General features: G+C 43.8%; 1 protein-coding gene across 1 annotated transcript in view; it reads left to right on the plus strand.

Moving 5' to 3' along the window:
- setd3 (SET domain containing 3, actin histidine methyltransferase) overlaps nt 1-22663 on the plus strand; it is a 119323-nt gene that overhangs the window by 22514 nt on the left and 74146 nt on the right. Inside the window, 2 exon segments of the mRNA XM_061794983.1 lie at nt 3410-3558; nt 8418-8490. Of these exon segments, the coding sequence (XP_061650967.1) occupies nt 3410-3558; nt 8418-8490 (222 nt within the window).

Below are 22663 nucleotides of genomic sequence, written 5' to 3' on the forward strand. Positions count from 1 at the left end.
TTCAACAGTCCGGGGTCTCCGTTGTTGTATTTTATGCTTCATAATGCTCCACACATAGTACCCGCACTCCTTTACTACGAAGCCACGCTGTTTTAACACGTGCAGAATGTGGTTTTGCATTGTCTTGCTGAAATAAGCATGGGCGGCCATGAAGAAGACGTTGCTTGTATGGCAGCATAGGTTTCTCCAAAACCTGTATCTACCTTTCAGCATTTATGGTGCCTTCACAGATGTGTAAGTTACCCATGCCATTGGCACTAACACAGCCCCATAACATCACAGATGCTGACTTTTGAACTTTGCGTCCATAACAGTCCGGGTGGTTCTTTTCCTCTTTGGTGTGGAGGCCCAGACAATTTCCATAAACAATTTGAAATGTGGACTCGTCATACCACAGAACACTTTTCCACTTTCCATCAGTCCATCTTAGAGATGAGCTCGGGCCCAGAGAAGCCGGCGGCGTTTCTGGGTGTTGTTGATAAATGGCTTTTGCTTTGCATAGTAGAGTTTTAAGTTGCCGAACTGTATTTACAGACATTGGTTTTCTGAAGTGTTCCTGAGCCCACGTGGTGATATTCTTTACACATTGATGTCGGTTTTTGTGCCGCCTGAGGGATCGAAGGTCACGGGCATTCAATGTTGGTTTTCGGCCTTGCCGCTTACATGCAGTGATATCTCCAGATTCTCTGCACCTTTTGATGATGATAAGGACCGTAGATGATGAAATCCTTAAATTCCTTGCAATTGTACGTTGAGGAACATTGTCCTTAAACTGTTCGACTATTTTCTCACGCACTTGTTCACAAAGAGGTGAACCTCGCCCCATCTTTGCTTGTGAATGACCGAACAATTCAGGGAAGCTCCTTTTATACCTAGTGATGACACCCACCTGTTCCCAATTAGCCTGTTCACCTGTGGGATGTTCCAAACAGGTGTTTAATGAGCATTCCTCAACTTTCACCTGGCCCAGCTTTTTTGGAACGTGTTCCGGCCATAAAATTCTATAATTTGCGCATTCACATTTTATTTTGTCTTTTTTTTTTTTATGTTCATACTGTGGTTAAAAAAAAAAATCTGAAGTTACTATTTACTCAGTACTCGTAATTATTTCACTCTACTTTTTACTCAAGTAATTTTTTGGAGGACTACTTTTTACTTTTACTTAAGTCACATTATTGTTAAGTAACAGTACCTTTACTTGACTACGATATTTGGCTACTCTACCCACCTCTGGAGCCGACATCCTCTATTGTTACTCTTATGTTTAAGCAAGATTTTTGCTCATCAGATCAGCCATTGTCGTATTTGTTGCACTGGTCTTTTGTATTTTTGCGGGTCGTGGCCCTGGTTGTGGTCCCAGTGGAACTGCGAAGCACACGTAACATCCGCAACAAGAGTTGATCCGCTACTTTGTATTTTGTATTAGGAACTACAATTATCTAATTAGTTCAAATCCGCTCAGTTTTTTCCCCGTGTCACTTACCGGGGCGGCGTCCGCGGGTTTCGGCGCATGGAGATGGAAACGGCGCCACAGAGGGAAGCGAGCCGGCATTCAGGTGAAACTCCGCAAGAGAGGACACAGATTGGCGTTCCCGTCGATCCACCTCGCGAATGTACGCTCCCTACCCAACAAAATGTACCAGCTTCATCTTCTGTTAAAGACCAGTAAAGACTTCGGCCGTACCGCCGCCATGTGCTTCACGGAGACCTGGCTTTGCGACGCTGTACCCGATGGCGCCGTCGTGCTTCCCGGCTTCCATATTCATCGAGCGGACCGCGACATGGAATCATCGGGGAAAACAAAGGGCGGCGGGATATGCTTCTGTATCAATGAAAAATGGTGTACGGACGTCACGGAGCTCAGCACACACTGCAGCCCGCATTTGGAGTCGCTGTTTTTGAACTGTAAGCCATTCTCCTCGCCGCGTGAGTTTGCATCATTCATTCTCGCTGGCGCCTATATTCCGCCTCAAGCTAACACGAACGCCGCACTGCTAACGCTCGCCGAACAAGTCAACGAAATTGAAAAAAAACACCCGGACTCACCCCTCATTATTCTCAGGGACTTTAACAAAGCTAAACTCAACCACGAACTCCCTAAATACAAGCAGCACATCGACTGTCCGACCAGGGAGAATAACATTTTAGACCACTGCTCCACTACGGTGAAAAACGCATACCGTGCTATACCTCGTGCAGCCCTGGGCTCGTCTGATCACTGCTTAATTCACTTAATACCGACGTACAAGCAAGAACTTAAATGCGCGAAGCCTACAATGAAAACTGTGAAAAAGTGGACCAATGAAGCAAAGATGGAACTTCAAAGCTGCTTAGACTATTGCTATTGCTATTACTATTGCTATTGCGATATTAGCCATTCGAACTGAGGACTCTGCATCTTTTTGCACAATTGTTGTTTGTTGTTGTTTTTTGTCAATGTCTTTATGTCTCCAAAGTGTTCTGTAAATTGACTGTCTGTTGTACTAGAGCGGCTCCAACTACCGGAGACAAATTCCTTGTGTGTTTTGGACATACTTGGCAAATAAAGATGATTCTGATTCTGATTCTGAGACTGCACAGACTGGAGTGTCTTTGAAAATTCAGCTGGCAGCCTGGATGAATATACGGACATTGTTACATCCTATATCAGTTTCTGTGAAGGTGTGTGTGTACCAACAAAATCATTTCGCACATTCAACAACAACAAGCCGTGGTTCACTGCTAAACTTAAGCAGCTTCGCCAAGCTAAGGAGGACGCATATCAGAGCGGGGACAGGGCCCTGTATAATCGAGCTAGAAACCAGCTGACTAAAGAAATTAACATTGCAAAGAGGAACTATGCAGCAAAGTTGGAAAAACAGTTTAGCGCTTACGACTCTAAATCAGTCTGGCATGCATTCCAATCGCTGACTAATTACAAGCGACGACCCCCCAAGCTGAGAACAATAGCACACTAGCCAACGACTTGAATACCTTCTACTGCAGATTTGAAAAGGACACTTTCACACCCCACACCCACTCGGTCGCACCCCCGACCACAATCACACCTCTGACTTCTCGTATTCACCCTTCAAAAGTCGTTGGTTTGGTAGAATAGACTTGCTCCTTTCACGAACCCCACAGAAAAAAGGAACATGGAACATACACAAAGAAATTGAGAAAAATATTATGACATATGAATAAATGATAAGCATTTTAAAATAGGGAGTTACTTTTCAATCACCCTGTATATTTAGATCAATAAGTTAAATAATATTCTGGTGACACGGAGATGACTAGTAATGGATTTATATTAAACCATCAGGATCTGTAAGTTTGTATCCCTGAGTTACCACTGGGCTACATAATTGTTTATTTTGCAGTACACATTGCAAATGCCACTCAAGTTTTAAATTGCCTTTTTTTCCAGGTATGTCTGTAGTATTTGAGGGTTGCAGACACAGCCATTTCCAGGATCTGGTGTCCTGGGCAAAAGCGAATGGGGCTTCCTGTGATGGGATCCGAATTGCCAACTTTGGAAAAGAAGGCTATGGCCTTCAAGCTACAAGAGATATAAAGGTGAGAATGACAGTGGGGTTGGTTATACATATGACAAAAAAGTTACATCATTGCAAAAGTCAGACTGTCAAAATAATCAGCATTGTTTGATAAGGCCTTTCATCAGTGCGAGTTTGTCTTTGTACAGATGGTATGTTTTTAGTTTATACAATATTTGACACATTACAGATGTGCTTATAACTTGAACTTTATTAATTTCATTTTCATTTCTGTTAGTGGGCAGTCAAACTGTTAAGCAGTGGTGCCTTGCGATAAGAACAACCCGCCCCGGATTTTTCGAGATAGAAGCTGTCATTCGGAGATGGGAAGGATGTGCAGCAGGTTAGGGTGATTAAGGATGGAGATGGAAATATGTTGACTGGTGCCAGCAGTGTGCTAGCTTGATGGAAAGAATACTTCGAGGAGTTGATGGATGAGGAAAATGAGAGAGATGGGAGAGTAGAAGAGGCAAGTGTGGTGGACCAGGAAGTGGCAATGATTAGTAAGGGGGAAGTTAGAAAGGCATTCAAGAAGATGAAAAATGGAAAGGCAGTTGGTCCTGATGACATTCCTGTGGAGGTATGGAAGCATCTAGGAGAGGTGGCTGTGGAGTTTTTGACCAGCTTGTTCAATAGAATTCTAGTGCGTGAGAAGATGCCTGAGGAATGGAGGAAAAGTGTGCTGGTGCCCATTTTTAAGAACAAGGGTGATGTGCAGAGCTGTGGCAACTATAGAGGAATAAAGTTGATGAGCCACACAATGAAGTAATGGAAGAGAGTAGTGGAAGCTAGACTGAAGTGAGTATTTGCATTACCATAGATGCATTATTTGCCTTGAGGATGTTGATGGAAAAGTACAGAGAAGGTCAGAAGGACCTACATTGTGTACCGGTACCCATCAGCTGCCTCAGGAGTCCCACAGGCCAAAAAGTCCAATAGGACTCCTTCTTCAGCTTGACGGCATCCCTCACCGTTGGTGTCCACCAATGGGTTCGGGGATTGCAGCCACGACAGGCACCGACCACCTTACGGCCACAGCTCCGGTCGGCCGCCTCAGCAATGGAGGCGCGGAACATGGGCCACTCGGACTCAATGTCCCCCGCCTCCCCCGGAACATGAGCAAAGTTCGGTCAGAGGTGGGAGTTGAAACTCCTTCTGACAGGGGATTCTGCCAAACGTTCCCAGCAGACCCTCACAATACGTTTGGGCCTGCCACGTCGGACCAGCATCTTCCCCCACCATCGGAGCCAACTCAACACCAGGTGGTGATCAGTTGACAGCTCCGCCCCTGTCTTCACCCGAGTGTCCAAGACATGCGGCCGCAAGTCCGATGACACGACCACAAAGTCGATCATCGAACTGCGACCTAGGGTGTCCTGGTGCCAAGTGCACGTGTGAACATCCTTATGCTTGAACATGGTGTTCGTTATGGACAATCCGTGACGAGCACAGAAGTCCAATAACAGAACACCGCTCGGGTTCTGATCGGGGGGGGGCCGTTCCTCCCAATCACACCCTTCCAGGTCTCACTGTCATTGCCCACGTGAGCATTGAGGTCCCCCAACAGAACGATGGAGTCCCCAGCGGGAGCGCTATCCAGCACCCCCTCCAAGGACTCCAAAAAGGGTGGGTACTCTGAACTGCTGTTTGGTGCATAGGCACAAACTGGACTTCGTTTTCCCTTGCCCGGATGCGGGTCACCGGGGCCCCCCACTGGAGCCAGGCCTGGTGGTGGGGCTCGAAGGCGAGCGCCTGGTGGCCGGGCCTGCACCCATGGGGCATGGGGTGAATATTAGCCTCATAGTCTGCTTGAAGGGAGTGTCCCTCCAATCTTTTGGTCGGGGAAGGAGTCTTTTGAAGACAGGAATCAAGATTTGACGGGAAGCTGCTAATTAGGTTAAGGTCCACTTGACGTACACCAGGCATTGTCCTAGTCGCCGTCTCACAGCAGGGCAGCGTGGAGGAGTGGGAATTCTCAGGTGGTCACGAGTCTCTGTGACGCCTCAAAGTTGCGGCGTGCATGTCCGCTAAATATCACCCCATCGTCGGCAAAAGTTCGGCTCGATGGCGGGTTTCGGCGACGTCTACTTGGAAGGCGGCACAGGTTGGCAGGTACACACAGCAATGCAGTTACCAGAGTAAAACATTAGTGAATACCACCCCCCCTTTTCAACTGTAACAGGTGTCCATGACAGCTGCTTACTCAATGTGCGTGTCTATATGTGAATATAGATGTCAATGTTGTTTCTATGTGGTGAATTCAAGAGATTGTGCAGTTGAGAGAGACAGGGGAAAAGACTACTACCATGAACGTTGACAGAGTTTTTGTAGGGCTCTTAAAAAATAAGAGAGAGAGGAGAATGGAAGGGAAAAAGAAAAAAAAAAAGTTATTCAGCCCCGCTCCCTTCTAGCAAACAGAGGGTGTCTCCAAAAACAAGAAAAATGGAAAAATGAAAACTCTACTATAAGGTGTGAACCACTCAAATAGTAACCAAAAGCAAGAGATGAAAGGCAGGTGTTCTACACTGTACAAAGGAAAGGAAACTTAGCCTAAGTCAGAGAGGAAGCAAGGAGGTCCGGGAATGTTCGGTCAAAGGGGGAGGACTTCCTGCACGGTTTGAGCTGGGACATTTTCGAGCTCGGCCCTTCCTTTCTCCCGGAAAACCTCAGGCAAGCATTGGGGTACTTTTCTGAGCAGCTCCGCCGCTCCTGGGACTTTCGGTAGAGCAGGGAGGCTAGTCTGAAAATCATGTAGTGGTTCGAGGATGGTTTGGGCCACTAAGTTAAGATCTGTAGCACAGGCCGGAATGTGCAAACAGGGGTTTTGACACCTTAGTGTTGGTGATGTCAAACACCTGCGTTCCTTCAAATGTAATTTTTTCCAGCATTTCAAGGCCTTATTCAAATTTGCGCTGTTTGAGAAACTTAGAAACCACAATATGGCTGTCATAACTGCTGGATGGTAGGTGGTACCAAGTGGCATCTTTGATGGTATCTTTGGTTGCGCCAGCGACAAGAACGTTTTTTTCTTTGGAACTCAGGATTGACATGCAGAGGTTTGGAGCTTGTAAGGAAAGGCCTGCGATCGGCCGGATTGGTAGGGCCTGTCAGGGCCATAGGCAGAGTGATTTTAATAGAGCTGAGGGATGCCAAATGTGGGAGAATTCTATCTTTTGCAAAGTTGTCCAGAAAGGGCGCAATTTCACATAGCCTGTCGCTTATCAACATGCCAGCAATCTGTGTGTGAGCATAAACCGTTAGGAGCGCAGACGACAGCGTAGTTATGGCCTGCCTATTTTGGTTTAAAATTACACAGCATATGTTGAGAACTAAAATGGCTACTTTTAGCAGATTGCTTAGCAGCCAGGAATTGACTACTTTGTTAGCCATGCGTTGTCGGGTGGTTTGGAATTTGGACTGCAATTCCCGAAGTTGTCTCTCAATAGTAGTAAGACTACAGACGTCCCCGGTCGGGGCGCTGTGTATGTTTTATTTTGGTCGTTATGTTAGCGGTTTGTGGCGGACTTGGTGTAGCAAGGATGCTGTCACGGAGGCTGGGCTTGCTTGCCTGGTCCAGTTTCACCGTGTTGACCATCTTTTGTTTCGTGCATGGTGCATCATGGGCGGAGTCTTGTGTGACCCCCCACCCCCCTTGCTGCGTTGAGTCACGAGCGGCTGAGAAATGAGCTCCACGAGACGCAGTAACAAAATGCAAATGAGCAGGTGGAAACCCAAGGACAAACCAGAGTGAAGCTTGCGCAGCGCGCCGGGAGAAATAATTGAGAGGGTGGCCGCCAAGGCGAGCCACGGAAAGATTAAATGAAAAGCAGGCAACTTCGACACCACAAACGACATAGAACAGAAGAGGAAGGCTGGGAACCAGCACAGAAGGAATTGCACATCCCAAGTGGTCGTTGCAGGTGCACCAGAAGAGTTGGGTTTCAGATGTTGCCTTTGAAACGAAAGGGTGGGCAGGATGGGGAAAAAAGATGGCACCGAGGTGCAAGGTGTACCGAACAAGTGTACAGGAAGTCTGAGGTCTCCGATAAGAGACGATGCCCACATGTCCTGTGCTGTTGAAGCCATGTGTGTGTGAAAATCACAAAAGTAGTACAACGACTGAGAGTGACGGCCAGCTCATCAAGGAAGACACAATCAAGGTTAGAGTGACAGCTGAATGGATGGACCAATGATGAGGGCCGGGGCCCGTAAATGCGACTGATAGGGCATGGAGGAGTGGGAGTTCTCAGGTGGTCACGAGTCTCTGTGACGCCTCAAAGTTGCGGCGTGCATGTCCGGGAAAATGTAATTTAGTCGTCTGATATTGTCAATAGTCTGTAATGCAAGTTTTTCAGAATCTTTTTCCCAGCTTAAAAGTAAATTCTATTTTACTACTGTATCCCTGTCCATTGTATATAGCCCCACCCTCGACCTCATCTTTACCATTTCCAGAGAAGGAGCTCTTGACTCGATTTGCTTACCCAACTGTCCAGTAAGGAGCTGCTAATTTGTGTTGCGTGGCCATAATTTAGCATTTTGTCAAACATTATATTGCTTCCACAACAATTCCATGGTACGCCCTTTTAACTTTGAGCAGCTGCCTCTCCAAAGTTCTCTGCACACCCATGCTTGAGGGAAGCAGAAGGCCAAAACAACGGCAAAATAAGCTCTTTGGAATTGGCAGAGAATATTTATTGTCCGTAACACACATACATTCTCAACTCTGTTGTTCAATTGCATGTTCTTTATTAATGTGGCACCTTTTAAAAAGTGTCTTTAACAGTCTTTCCAACGGTATACGATTTACTGCCAAGAAGCATTGTTTCGTTAAGGAAATAATCAACCAACCACCTTTACTTGCTGGTTGTATTCTCTATATAGGCAGAAGAACTGTTCTTGTGCATTCCAAGGAAGATGCTGATGACATTGGAATCAGCACAGAATTCCATCCTGGGTAAGGAATTTAGATCTTTACTTCATTAGTAGTTTGAGGTCAACTAAAGTTTTAACTTTTTTTATTGTATACTGTACACAGTGTAATATCCAGTATTCAAGTTCTGCATTTTTGCTGCCCAGAGTTGACACAAACCAAAAAAGACATGTGCTGCCTCCTATGGAATTGGTTTTCGCCCATGGAAGCAACTTGTCTGCCATATCACTGCACTCCACCCATGCACCTGAATGCTGTGAATGCTCTTTACTCTAAGGTTTATTTCTGTCAAAAATGTGTACTGCAGGCACTGGGAAGCATTTTTAAGCGATAAAAACTGCAAATGTGTGTAAAAGCCCAACCAAAGTCTTGGGATTCCAACCACTGCCTGTAACTAGACTTTACACCGATTTTATCAGCCTTATCGGTATCGGCCGATAATTAGCATTTTATGCTGATCGGCTGATTGGCTGTAACGTCATAATTCGTTGATCCGATTGATCGGCTCCGCAAAAGACATTTGCTCCGCGTCGCCATTGTGTATAGTATATTTGAATCCAAAACCTAGTTTATTTTTAGCCTTGTCGCGTGTCTTTTGGCGTAGTCCTGTAAATATCTGACGGCCTTATGTATGCACCGAGTTCCAAAATCTGTAAATGTTGTTGTGTGACTTCGATGAGCACTCTGCTTGACTGACTGGGAGCATTTCCTGCGTACATGCTGCTTATATAGAGGAAAGGTGGACGTGACTCAGGACAGCATGCGGACGTTAAAGGGGGAAGGGTGCGTGTGAAAGAGGATGTTAAAGGTAGGTATATAGCGCCGGTATGTGCGTTGTGCAAAACATCGGTTTGGCTAAGGACCCCCAAAAATGGCACCTATGAAGAGACACGCTTACGAAGCACAGCTTAAACTGCAAGCTATCAGTTACGCGGAGGAACATGGGAATCGAGCAGCCGCGAGAGAATTGAAGATCAACGAATCCATGGTTAGCAAGTGGAGAAAAACAAGCTTTGCCAAGTCAAGAGGACGAAGCGGAGTTTCCGCGGAAAAAAAAGAAAAACAAAACACGGAAACAAGGCGAGGTGGCCCGAGTTGGAAGACCAACTCGAGCAATGGATAAATGAACTCCATCGGTGTAAACAGGGCGGTCAAACTGAAGTTGCGAGCGGCGTGGAAGCGATGGATGACAGATGGCGAACACAGCTTTACTAAGACTAGGAGGCAGCGCCGGGCGAGTTACACCACAATTTGTGAATGGATTGTGGATGCTTGGGCTAACGTGTCTGCTTGTTCGAGCTTTCGTAAAAGCCGGCATCATTTCTGAGGAGCCGCACGGCAACAAGACTGACTCCGACAATGACGAGAGGGAACCTGGCGTGTTTGATGGAGAACTTGCCCAGCTGTTCATTTCGGATACAGAACATGAGGACTTTGATGGATTTGTGGATGAGGATTGATAAAAAAATAAATAACGTGAGTACATTGTTAAATACTTCAATAAAGTACAACCGAACTCAGTTTTGCTCACGCTCCTTTTTAAAAACATTGTTTTAGCGTGCATGCATGCTACCGTATGTTTTAAGCTAGCGTATGTTTTACCATGCCTGCGCCCTATAATACGTTGTCTTATGTATGTGTTAAATACAGAAATAGCCCCAGTAACTGAGACTGCGCCGTAACTGAGACTCCGCCTTATGGTTGTGAAAATATGGTATGATAAAGTAATTTAATTACAGTAAGTTAGCAGCCATTATTTCTGTCATGTTGTAATGTTAGTTTGACCTGACTGATTAGAATACACGATCTGAATAGAGCAGTGATTTCCAACCTTTATGAAGCCAAGGAACAAATTTTACAATTGAAAAATCTCACGGCACACTAACAAAAAAAAATGTCACAAAAAGTGGATACATTCATTACTGTATTTGCTTCCTGCCATCTAAAAGAAGACCATTCATTTGTTCTGTCTGTCACAATGCCTCACTGGCATAAATAGAGGAACAAAGATACATTATTTATTATAAATATAATTTTTTGAGCAATTAAGTACACAAGTATATTCAGTAAATGAACAGGTCATTTAAATACACATTCCTCCATCTTGTGATCAGATCGGTGATCGGTTATCGTTTTTTTAAACTCGCTGATCGGTGATCGGCCCCAAAAATCTTCATCATGTAAAGCCTACCTGTAACTAGTGTAAAGGGGAGAGTTCTAGCCTAGAAAGCCCCAGAATTTGCTGGGAAAGCAGCCTGTTTGAAGTTATAACTGAGAAGGAATAAAGTGTACAGCAGGCGCTGAGAAGCATTTTTTTAAGCGATTAAAAACTGCAAATGTATGTAAAAGCCCAACCAGAGTTTTGGGATTCAAACCACTGCCAATAAATAGCGTAAAGGGGAGAGTTGTAGCCTAGAAAGACCCAGAATTGGCTTGGACAGCAGCCTGTGTGAAATTATCACTGAAAATAATAAAATGTGTACAGCAGGTGCTGGGAAGTATTTTTAAGCGATAAAAACTGCAAATGTGTGTAAAAGCCCAACCAAAGTTTTGGGATTCAATCCACTGCCTGTAACTAGTATAAAGGGGAGAGTTGTAGCCTAGAAACCGGCAGAATTTGCCGACACAACCTGGAGCTGAACACGCTCAAGACTGTAGAGATGATCGTGGACTTCAGGAGGCATCCTTCGCCACAGCTGCCCCTCGCGTTGTCCAGCTGCCTTGTGTCAACCGTCGAGACCTTCAAGTTCCTGGGAATTACAATCTCCCAGGACCTGAAGTGGGTGACCAACATCAACTCCGTCCTCAAAAAGGCCCAGCAGAGGATGTACTTCCTGCGGCTTCTGAGAAAGCAGGGCCTGCCACCGGAGCTGCTGAGACAGTTCTACAAAGCGGCCATCGAATCAGTCCTGTGTTCTTCCATCACAGTCTGGTTTGGTGCTGCTACAAAAAAGGACAAACTCCGACTGCAACGGACAATCAAAACTGCTGAAAGGATTGTCGGTACCCCCCTACCCACCCTTGAGGACTTGCACGCTGCCAGAACTAAGACAAGGGCATGCAAAATCCTCTCGGACCCTCCCCACCCCGGTCACCAGCTCTTCCAGCTCCTTCCCTCAGGTAGGCGCTACCGATCAATGCAAACTAGAACTAGTAGACATTCCAACAGCTTCTTCCCTCTTGCAATCAACTTCTTAAACAGCTAATTTATAATTCCATTACAACAAGCTGGCAATTTTTTGACTTGAGTCCGTTGTCACATTTCTGTGGGGCCAATTATGTATTACTTGTGCACTCGCTGTAGTTGTCTCGCCATGCTGCACTATTTGCATATACTGGCCACTCATGCCAGAGTAGCATATGCTCCATTTGCACACTGATTGAGGAGTATCTGTAACATTTGCACAACCATTGTCCCAGATTATCGCACTACTCGTCACTTTAAACCGCATACACTCCTTGAAGTCTCAGCGCCCTTTGCACAACGGTCATTGCACCGGACTATTGCGATATTAGTCATTCGAACTGCTCTAAGTGCTAGAGGACTCTGCATCTTTTTGCACAATTGTTTTTTGTCAATGTCTTTGTGTCTCCAAAGTGTTCTGTAAATTGACTGTCTGTTGTACTTGAGCGGCTCCAACTACCGGAGACAAATTCCTTGTGTGTTTTGGACATACTTGGCAAATAAAGATGATTCTGATGTGTCACATTTTTTTTTCTTCCTCAAATGGCTAGGCGTATAGGTGGACCCGCTCTTTATTCCCCCACCTTTCCGAAATTAGGCCACATATGCGACCAGATTATTCGACTCTAGAGCCCTGTTTTATCAAAAAAATTAATACGGCAGGTTTCCAGCACCACGATAGAATACTTTAATCTGTAGCATGATGCCCCTGCTCATTTGTGTGCATCTCAGACATGGGGCGCACATCAAACGAGATCCCTGGCGCTGCAAGCAGAAATTTTAAGGGCACACTCTAAATGGACTTGCAAAGTACATATTCACATTTACTCTAATTTTCACTGTATTACTGGTAAATACTTTGACATTAAATGCAGAAATTTCAATGTTAAATTCACGTTACTTTGCAAGTTTTGACACAACATAAACATAATTATTATACAGTTTAAGTACTAAAAATGTAAAGCTAAAGTCAGTGTGAAGTGAAAATAAATATTAATTTGACACACCACAGAGAAGATTGTTGTTAAATGGAACCCAGATTATAATGACAAATGTGTCTTAAAATACAACCACTGACCTCTACTTTTGAAATACAGTGCCGTGAAAAAGTATTGGCCCCCTTCTCAAATTCTTATATATTTGCATAGTTTCCCCACTTTAAGATCATTAAACAAATGTAAATATCAGACAAATATAACCCAAGTGAATTTAAAATGCTGTTTTTAAATGATTTCATTTATTAAGGAAAAAACAACTATTCAAAGTTTCCTGGCCCTGTGAGAAAGTAATTACCCCTCCTTATTAAATCATGAATTAATTGTGGCTAATCACAATTTCTGGTTAATTTTCACTGATCACACCTAAGCCTGATTACTTCCAGACCTGCTCAATCAAGAAATCACTTAAAGGTGTAGTGTTGAAACCGCAAGCAAGATTTGAATGCAGCCTCACCTCACCACTCCCTCCTCCTTCCCTTCCCCTCTGGCCTAATCCAAGCTCCTCGCAGGCGTGCACGCGCAAGTCACCAGCTGTCTTTACCGTGGTAAGCAGCTACTTTGCCATTTTCATCAGGTCTTGTTCACCGGTAAGTAAAAATAAACAGATGTTGTCATATTGAATATGTGGGAAACTATCTCATGGCATTATAGTTCGAAAATAATTGGCATGAATGTTGCATTTCATTATTAGTCCTATTTAGTTAGCAACAAGTAGCTTTGATAAAAGCTTTAGAAATACTCCACACTGTAGTACAGAGGCAATTTCCGCTGAATTTATATATTTGTTGTTCAGAGTTCCCAAGAGGAGAGCACGGCTATTGGTGACCCCGGCTGACTACAACCCCTGGCCGACATCTCTGATGGGTACGCTAAGCACTGTATAATAGTCACATGACTTGTATACATGCATTTACACGAGCACGCACACATGCACACACACACGCGTTTTAGAAACTGTAAATAGGTGAAAGCAAAATCTGTCAACTACCATGATTCATGCTAAAAATTGTATCAAAACTTCCACATTGTCATTTTTTAAAAATGTTGATGTTGCAAAAGCATTTTTTATCAAAACCGTTACAGTAGCTTGAAAAATAGCTCTACATACTTTTAACAGACATCTGCTTTCAAAATGAGTTGTGTACATATTGGTAATATGATGAGCCAATTCTACATTTATTTCAAGTCGTAACGGCCATTAGAGGGAAATGAAAGATGAAATCGAATGGAAACTGAAACATATTCTACTGTATTTTTTTCAGTTTTGTTGATTGGATGGATATGAGGGATCTTTTTTAAATACTTGTTTGGACAGCTTTTATATGTGGAGATCAGAAAGATTGGTAACAATGGAAAGCCAATTTTACAAACAAAATCTAACTACTATAATGTCTTGCTTTACAGGGGAGTGGTGACAGATTGACGTGAGAGTAATCACATTGTGAGGAAGAAATTTCTGTGACGTGACCCCACCTCCATGTTTTGACATCCGCCACGAGACATCTGGAGCTGCTCTGACTCGTCAGCCCCTGATCAACGGATTGCTGTCTGCCATTACTGCAGACACATGACAAAGCTCATGGACACTATCATGAACGAAGGGAGTATTACGCAGAGCCAGATGAATGTAGAATGACATTCGGACAGCTGATGAACTTTGTAACCCCGGAGAGAACAGACAATTCTGTCAAGGCCGCCTATCGCAATATGTAATGTGGAAAATCCGAAAACCAACATTGAATGACTGTGACCTTTGATCCCTCAGGCGGCACTGCATCAAAAACTGACAATGTGTGAAGGATATCACCACATGGGCTCAGGAACACTTCAGAAAACCAATGTCAGTAAATACAGTTCGGCGCTACAGCCGTAAAGTGCAAATTGAAACTCTACTATGCAAAGCAAAAGCCATTTATCAAAAACACCCAGAAACGCCGCCGGCTTCTCTGGGCCCGAGCTCATCTAAGATGGACTGATGCAAAGTGAAAAGTGTTCTGTGGTCCGACGAGTCCACATTTCAAATAGTTTTTGGAAATTGTGGACGTCGTGTCCTCCGGGCCAAAGAGGAAAAGAACCATCCGGACTGTTATGGATGCAAAGTGGACCATCTGTGATTGTATGGGTCTGTGTTAGTGCGAATGGCATGGGTAACTTACACATCTGTGAAGGTACCATTAATGCTGAAAGGTACATACAGGTTTTGGAGAAACATATGCTGCCATCCAAGCAACGTCTTTTTCATGGATGCCCCTGCTTATTTTAGCAAGACAATGCCAAACCACATTCTGCACGTGTTACAACAGCGTGGCTTTGTAGTAAAAGAGTGCGGGTACTAGACTGGCCTGCCTTCAGTCCAGACCTGCCTCCCATTGAAAATGTGTGGCGCATTATGAAGCGTAAAATACGACAACGGAGACCCCGGACTGTTGAACAGCTGAAGCTGTACATCAAGCAAGAGTGGGAAAGAATTCCACCTACAAAGCTTCAACAATTAGTGTCCTCAGTTCCCAAATGTTTATTGAATGTTGTTAAAAGAAAAGGTGATGTAACACAGTGGTAAACATGAGCCTGTCCCAGTTTTTTTGGAATGTGTTGCAGTCATAAAATTCCAAGTTCATGATTATTTGCTAAAAACAATAAAGTTTATCAGTTTGAACATTAAATGTCTTTGTAGTGTATTCATTTAAATGTAGGTCGAACATGATTGGCAAATCATTGTATTTTATTATTTATGTTTAACACAACGTCCCAACTTCATGGGAATTGGGGTTGTACAAGGAAATAGTAAGTTGACAGTCTCCAGTAAGATACATGAGACCTACATATATCCAATATTATATTTTTAACACACACATGTAAACAAATCTCTGAGGAAACATTTTCAATGCACACTGATTTATTTATTTTTTTGTATCGTAGCCACGTCTGATGTTTGTAACAAAACAAACCGCATGGAAATTGCTTAAAATTTCAGCGAGTTTTGTGTGTGTGTGTGTGTGGTCATGCCCAAAAGTCTCAATAAAAATGAAGGGAGTGGAGGGGTGGACCGTCGCGGAACTCCCTGTGCAAGATAGCGGGCACTCTACACATAAATTCCTTGCAGAGGACACTCTTACGCTTGCTAACTTATTCCCGGTTGTCGTTGCTACAACTGCGTCACAACCCACACACAAGCATGCACCTTGCGTAATCTCTTCCTCAGTAGCGCACCTCCCCCCCACGCAATGCGAAGTGGTGCACACACTCACTCAGAAGCCACACACACACTGAGCTGCCTGTCACAATGACGTCAAACAATGGTGTGCCCTGTCTCCCGCTCCACCATAAATAAATAAGTAAAACTACCAGCACGCGATCGACTAAGGCTACCTTTGCGATTGACTTCTTATATACCTTGAGCTATGGCTTGTCAGAATGCTAGCTACTGTATTGTTAGCAAGCAATGCTATTTTGCTGAACATTCGTGCCGCACATGACCGCGGCTGTCTAACGCCATCGGTTTGAAGTTATATTTTTTGGGAATGCACAGTCAGTTAAAAATTCAAGGATGTGATAGACTTACCGGTCGAGCAGAAATGAAGCCACTTCGCTCCTTTGTCCATCAAGATCAAGTTCCTCAGGGAGTCTGAGTTGATGCAAGCCACCTCTCGAATAGTAGGTCCGATGTGAATCGTAGGTTTGTTTCTTTCTCTGTCGGATTCCCTCTGTATAGCCTTTCTGGTCTCTTTGCTCTGCTAACGTTTCCTATTTTAGAAGACCCAGTTGTTGCCAAACGAGAGATAGCCACCGAAAGCCTCCACGTCCGACACTGTTCCCAGAGCTTCTTTCTGGCATACATGTGCATGCACGAGAAAATGATTGACACACTCTCTGGCCACGGCTTCAGTATGTACAGTGTCTAATTGGACAGTTCTCTCCATCACAGAGACCTTCTAAATTAATAATGAACATTAAATTAGAGGCATTAGATGAGGCTGGATAGGGATGTGTTTTCAAAAGATCATTTAAGTAATATTTTACTATCTGGACATGCAGAGAGTTTTAACACATATGACAAACTGCTTACGTCACCTTAAAACAGAATCTGTCTAAAAAAAAATAATAAGTCTGACGAGCTGCAATAAAATGATGCGATCCAAAGAAACTCCAGATCAGTCGAGAAATACAATAATTGACATCTACTGTATCATTCTGGAAAGGGTTACAAAAGCCATTTGTAAAGTGAGAGCCGTTATCCTCACATGGAGAAAACATGGAACAGTGGTGAACCTTCCGAGGAGTGGCCAGCCTACAAATAGTACCCCAAAAGAACAGCGACGACTCATCCAGGAGGCCACAAAGGAACTCAGGACAACTTCTAAAGACCTGCAGGCCTCCCTTGCCTTAGTTAAGGTCAGTGTTCATGATACAACAATAAGGAAGAAACTCTGCAAAAATGGCATCCATGGCAGAGTTCTAAGGTGAAATCCACCGCTGACCAAAAAGAACATAAAGGCTCATCTTACTATTGCAAAAACAACAAAAACATCCGAATGATTCCCAAGACTTTTTGGGAGAATATTGGACTGACGAGATGAAAGTTGAGCTTTTTGCAATGTGTGTTTCTCGCTACATCTGGCGTAAATGAAGCACAACATTTCAGAAAAAGAACATTATACCAACAGTCAAATGCGGTGGTAGTGTGTTAGTCTTGGGCTGCTGTGCTCCTTCAGGACCTGGACCATTTGCTGTGATTGTTGGAACCATGAATACTGCTCATAAAAGAAAATCCTGAAAGAGAATGCTCAGCCATCAGTTTGTGACCTCAAGCTTGAAGCGCACTTGGGTTTTGAAGCAGGATAACAATCCAAAAAAACACCAAGTCAACTTCTGAATCGCTTAAAAAAACATAACTAAAGTTTTGGAGTGGCCTAGTGAAAGTCCAGACTTGAATCTGATTGAAATGCAGTGGCATGACCTGAAAAAGGCCGTTCATGCTTGAAAATCCTCCATTTCTTCAGAATTCAAACAATTCTGCAAATAAGAGTGGGCCAAAATAGCTCCACAGAGATGTGAAAGAGTCATTGCCAGTTATAGAAAACATTTGATTTCAGTTGTTGCTGCTGAGGATGGCCCAACCAGTTTTAGGGGACTACTACTTTTTCACACAGGGCCAGGTAACTCGGAAGAGTTTTTTTTTTTTTTTTTTTGCTGAATAAATGAAATCATCATCTTTTCATTTCGACTTGTCCCGTTCGGGGTCGCCCCAGCGTGTAATACTTTTCCATGTACCATAAGCTCATCTCCTGCATCCTCCTCTCGAACACCAACTGCCCTCATGTCTTCCTTCACTACATCCATCAACCTTCTCTTTGGTCTTCCTCTAGATCTCTTGCCTGGCAGCTCCATCCTCATCATCCTTCTACCAATATACTCAATATCTCTGCTCTAAACGTGTCCAAACCTTCTAAGTCTGCTCTCTTTGTCTCCAAAACATCTAACTTTGGCTATCTCTCTAATGAGCTAATTTCTAATCCTATCCAACCTGGTCACTCCTAGAGAGAACTCCTCCTAGAGGAGAGCCTCAACATCTTCATTTCCTCCACCTCCAGCTCTGTTTCCTTTTGTCTCTTCAGTCAATTTGTGTCTAATCCATACATCACCACTGTCTTATAAATTTTGCCCTTCATCACCTTCCAGCACCCGTTCCAACCTGCTTGGACCTGTTTCTTCACTTCCTTACCACACTTACCATTGCTCTGGACTACTACCCCAGCTATTTAAAGACCTCCACCCTCGCGATCTCTTCTCCCTGTAGCCTCAGTCTTCCCCCTCCACTTCTCTCATTCAAGCACATATATTCTGTCTTACTTTGGCTAATCTTCATTTTTGACCTTCTCTGTACTTCGCCATCAACACCCTCAAGGCAAATAATGCATTTGTGATAGTCTTTCCAGCAAGAAAACCATATTGTTGCTCACAAATACTCACTTCTGTCCAGAGTCTGGCCTCCACTACTCTTTCCCATAACTTAATTGTGTGGCTCATCAGTTTGATTCCTCTACAGTTGCCACAGCTCTGGGACGTGGAGAAAAAAAAGCTTTCAATTACCTTTTTTTGTCTGCACTGCGTACTGGAATGGGTGTTGAACATCTGCTGGATGCATAACCTGTAAGTTTTAAAAAATACATATCATTGCGAGAGAATACGTTTTATTGTGTTTTGCAAGGGTGAAAAAATTTATTTCGTCGCAATCGTAAAAGACGTTCGACTCGCGGGTTTTGAGTTCCTGCAAGATGGACGAAATGGAAAATTCAAATCAGGACTGGCAATAGATGTTACATTGTAATGTGAACTAGTGGGACTAAATGATGTTTTTATGTAACAAGGATTTAAGGAACGTGTTTGCTCGCTAAATGTAACTAACACGAGCTGCAAACGAGTTACCTTCGTCTCCATACCATCTGGAGGAAGCTTGGGGATGAAGCTCTGCTGGCGATCCAGAAGAAGTTCCTATTTACTCAAATCCTGGTCGGCAGACGATCAGCTGGCAAGTCGCCATTTGGCCCAGCATTTTGGTGAGCATTTTGGTGAGCGTCATCCTTTATTCCCGTGCATGATCGCTGCCGTCATTCCTGTCAGTCACAGGAATGTTTTTCTTGGCTTGGCGCAATACATTTCTTGTACTGAAAGCTTTTTTTGTTAGATTTTTTTTTTCATTTTGTCTTCTCTCTTTTCCGCCATTACGTTTCCCTTCTCTCATTGTCTCTTGCACCCCACCTCCTCCTCTTTCCTCTGAGGGAGGGATGTTTACCTTAAGGCATTGTTGCTCTCTACAGGGTGCCAATCCTCATTACAGTTTTCCAGAGGCTCGACAATCACACATAAACTGCACAAGACCCTCCCCCACCCACCCCCATTCAAAAATGGATTCTGAATGACGGCATTGGCAGGGAATGAGTTAATCACCGTAACCTGCCGCACATTCTTCCCATAGCTATCCCTCTGTCTGGCCAACATGTATAGATCATTTTCTCCTCCTTTAGTGTTCAACCTGGCATACATGTCATCATATGCCTCTTGTTTGGCCTTTTCCACCTCTACCTTTGCCCTATGTTGCATCTCAATGTATTCCTTTCTCCTGGTTCTCGGTCCTCTGTGTCCCACTTCTTCTTAGCTCACCTCTTGTATGTTTGTCTGTACTTTGAGGTTCCACCACCAAGTCTCCTTCTCCCCTTTCCTACCAGAAGATAGACCAAGTATTCTCCTGCCTGTCTCACTGATCAACTTGGTTGTAGTGGTCCTGTCTTCGAGAAACTCCTCCTCTCCACCGAGAGCCTGTTTGATCTCTTCTCGAAAAGCCGCACAACACGGTTTCTTTCTCAGCTTGCACCACATGGTTCTCTGCTCTGCCTTTGTCTTCTTAATCTTCCTCCCCACTACCAGTCATCTTACACACCACCATCCTATGCTGTGTAGCCACACTCTCCCCTCCTACTACCGTTACATACAGTCAGTAACCTCCTTTAGATTACGTCGTCTGCACAAGATGTAATCCACCTGTATGCTTCTACCTCCTTTTTTGTAGGTCAACCTATATTCCTGCCTCTTCTGGAATAAAGTGTTCACTATAGCCATTTCCATCCTTTTTGCAAAGTCTACCACCATCTGTCTCTCCAAGTACCTTTCCTGGATGCCAAATTTACACATCACTTCTTCGTCACCCCCGTTTCCTTCACCAACGTGTCCATTACAATCTGCACCAATCACAATTCCCTGTCTGTCTGGGATGCTCAGAACTACTTCGTCTAGCTCCTTCCAGAATTTCTCTTTCACCTCTAGGTCACATCCTACCTGTGGGGCATAGCCACTCATCACATTATACAAAACACCCTCAATTTCAAGTTTCAGCCTAATCACGCTATCTGATACTGTTTCACCACCAATACATTCTTAGCTAACTCTTCCTCTAAAATAACCCCGACTCCATTTCTCTTCCCATGAACACAATGGGAAAATAATTTGAACCCTGGCCTGAAACTTCTAGTCTTCTGTCTTTCCACCTGGTCTCCTGGACACACAATATATCAACCTTTCTCCTAATCATCATGCCACCAACTGCCGATATTTTCCTGTCATCGTCCCAACATTCAAAGTCCCCACATTCAGTTCAGGCTCTGTGATTTCCTCTTCTCTTTCTGCCGAAGAACCCGCTTTCCACCTCTTCTTCGACTTCGACCCACAGTAGCTGAATTTCCAACGGCGCCCTGCAGGTTAACAGCGCGGGTGGCGGACATTGTTACCCCTGGCCACAACCGATCCGGTATGGATTTTTTGGGATGAACGCTCATGTTTGTTTGGCAAAGTTTTAAGCCGTATCCCCTTCCTAACGCAACCCTCTGCATTTAACCAGGCTTGGGACCCCCCCCTTCTTCGTAGGGCTGCATTCCTTAATAAATGAAATCACCATTTTAAAATAGCATTTTAAGTTTACTTGGGTTATATTTGTCTGATATCTACATTTGTCTGATGATCTTTTCACAACAAAATTCATTTTCTTTGTGTTATTTCTACAATACTTGAAAAGGGTTCATAGATAAGATTATATTTTTTTGGGCAATTGTTTTTTAAATTGTTCTGCATTTATAGCACATGCTTTGACGTGGACAAAAAAGTGAACCTGGGGCAGGGTGACCCTGCCAGGGGCATAAAGCCCCAGACAACTCAGCTCCTAGTATCATTGGGACATCCAACACCCTCCACCACGATATGGTGACGGCTCCAGGAAGGGATTGTTTCTGCTGTTGCCATAAATTCACCCTTCAATATAAATTAGCCATGCAGTCTCATTTATAATCATGAGCTGATTTTGTTTGTTTGATTTTGTTGCGGGATCAACATGGCTACTTTCCTCAGTGTGTGACTTGTCAAGGAAAATTCCATACAGGTGTGCATATCACAATAATGTCCAACAGGTGTGTGTAATATGCGTATTGATTCCAAATTTCCATTTGGTTGTGGCTTGCGCGCTGAGGCGTAAAGGGGTAGCTGGCTGTGTCCTACCAGCACTCAGCGACCGCTATTCCCAACAGGAATAAATGAAGGACACATTAAACCACTTTTTTTAATTGTATTTGTTCACATAGTATTTATTTGCAATGAAATATTAAACAGTGCTTTTCCGGTTCTGTGTCAACTATGTCGCTGTCTTGATTTGCATACTACGCCACCACACTGGGGGGGAAAAAAAAGCCCTTAATTTTATCATTAGTTGTATGATTAAAATTTGGTAAACTGGGGTAATTTCCCTTCTTCTCAAAAATAATACAATTTAATTAAGTAAATTCTTCGGACATTTTGCAGTTTAGTAGCAGTAACCCTGTCGATTGGCTGCAATCCCTTTTTTTTTTTTTATTTATTTTTTTTTTCCTTTTTAATACTAAGGAAAATTCCTTACAGGTGCACCTGTGTGCGTACACAAGATTTGATAGGATCTTGGTCATACATATTTTCAGCTTTTGTGTGTATGTGGACTTTTAATAAGAAGCACTTTTTGATAAGTGAGGCCCCTGCTCTTCCTCCTTGATCATGCTTTTCGTGTCACGTCACCTGACCTCAGCTCTATGTCACCGGCGATCAATGTCCGTAGGGAGATTGGCAGAGAGAACTTCTTCACATCATGACTGGTGGTGAAGCAGTAGCAGCGTTACGATGCGCAAAGTTATAATCAGGTGGATAAAAGTTATCGTAAACCACATCGCTGGGTCACTAGCAAGTTAACTTGCACAAACACGTTAAAAGAAATGAGATGAGGATCGACAAAAGCAATAAATACAGATCACTAAGGACGAGAGGAGTGCCGGGTTGTGACCACGTGACTACCCACACAGCTGCTGGCAGGCAGCGGCTCCTCGACGAGAGGTAGATTTGTTGCAATTTTTATGGTTGTTTTTGTTTACACAATGATTATTGTGTGGCTATTTTATGCTTCAGAAACACAAATATTTTTAGTAAGCGTTTTACAACCGCGCTCCGC

The sequence above is a fragment of the Phyllopteryx taeniolatus genome, chromosome 13, assembly GCF_024500385.1.
Source record: "Phyllopteryx taeniolatus isolate TA_2022b chromosome 13, UOR_Ptae_1.2, whole genome shotgun sequence".
NCBI classification, from domain to species: Eukaryota; Metazoa; Chordata; class Actinopteri; order Syngnathiformes; family Syngnathidae; genus Phyllopteryx; species Phyllopteryx taeniolatus.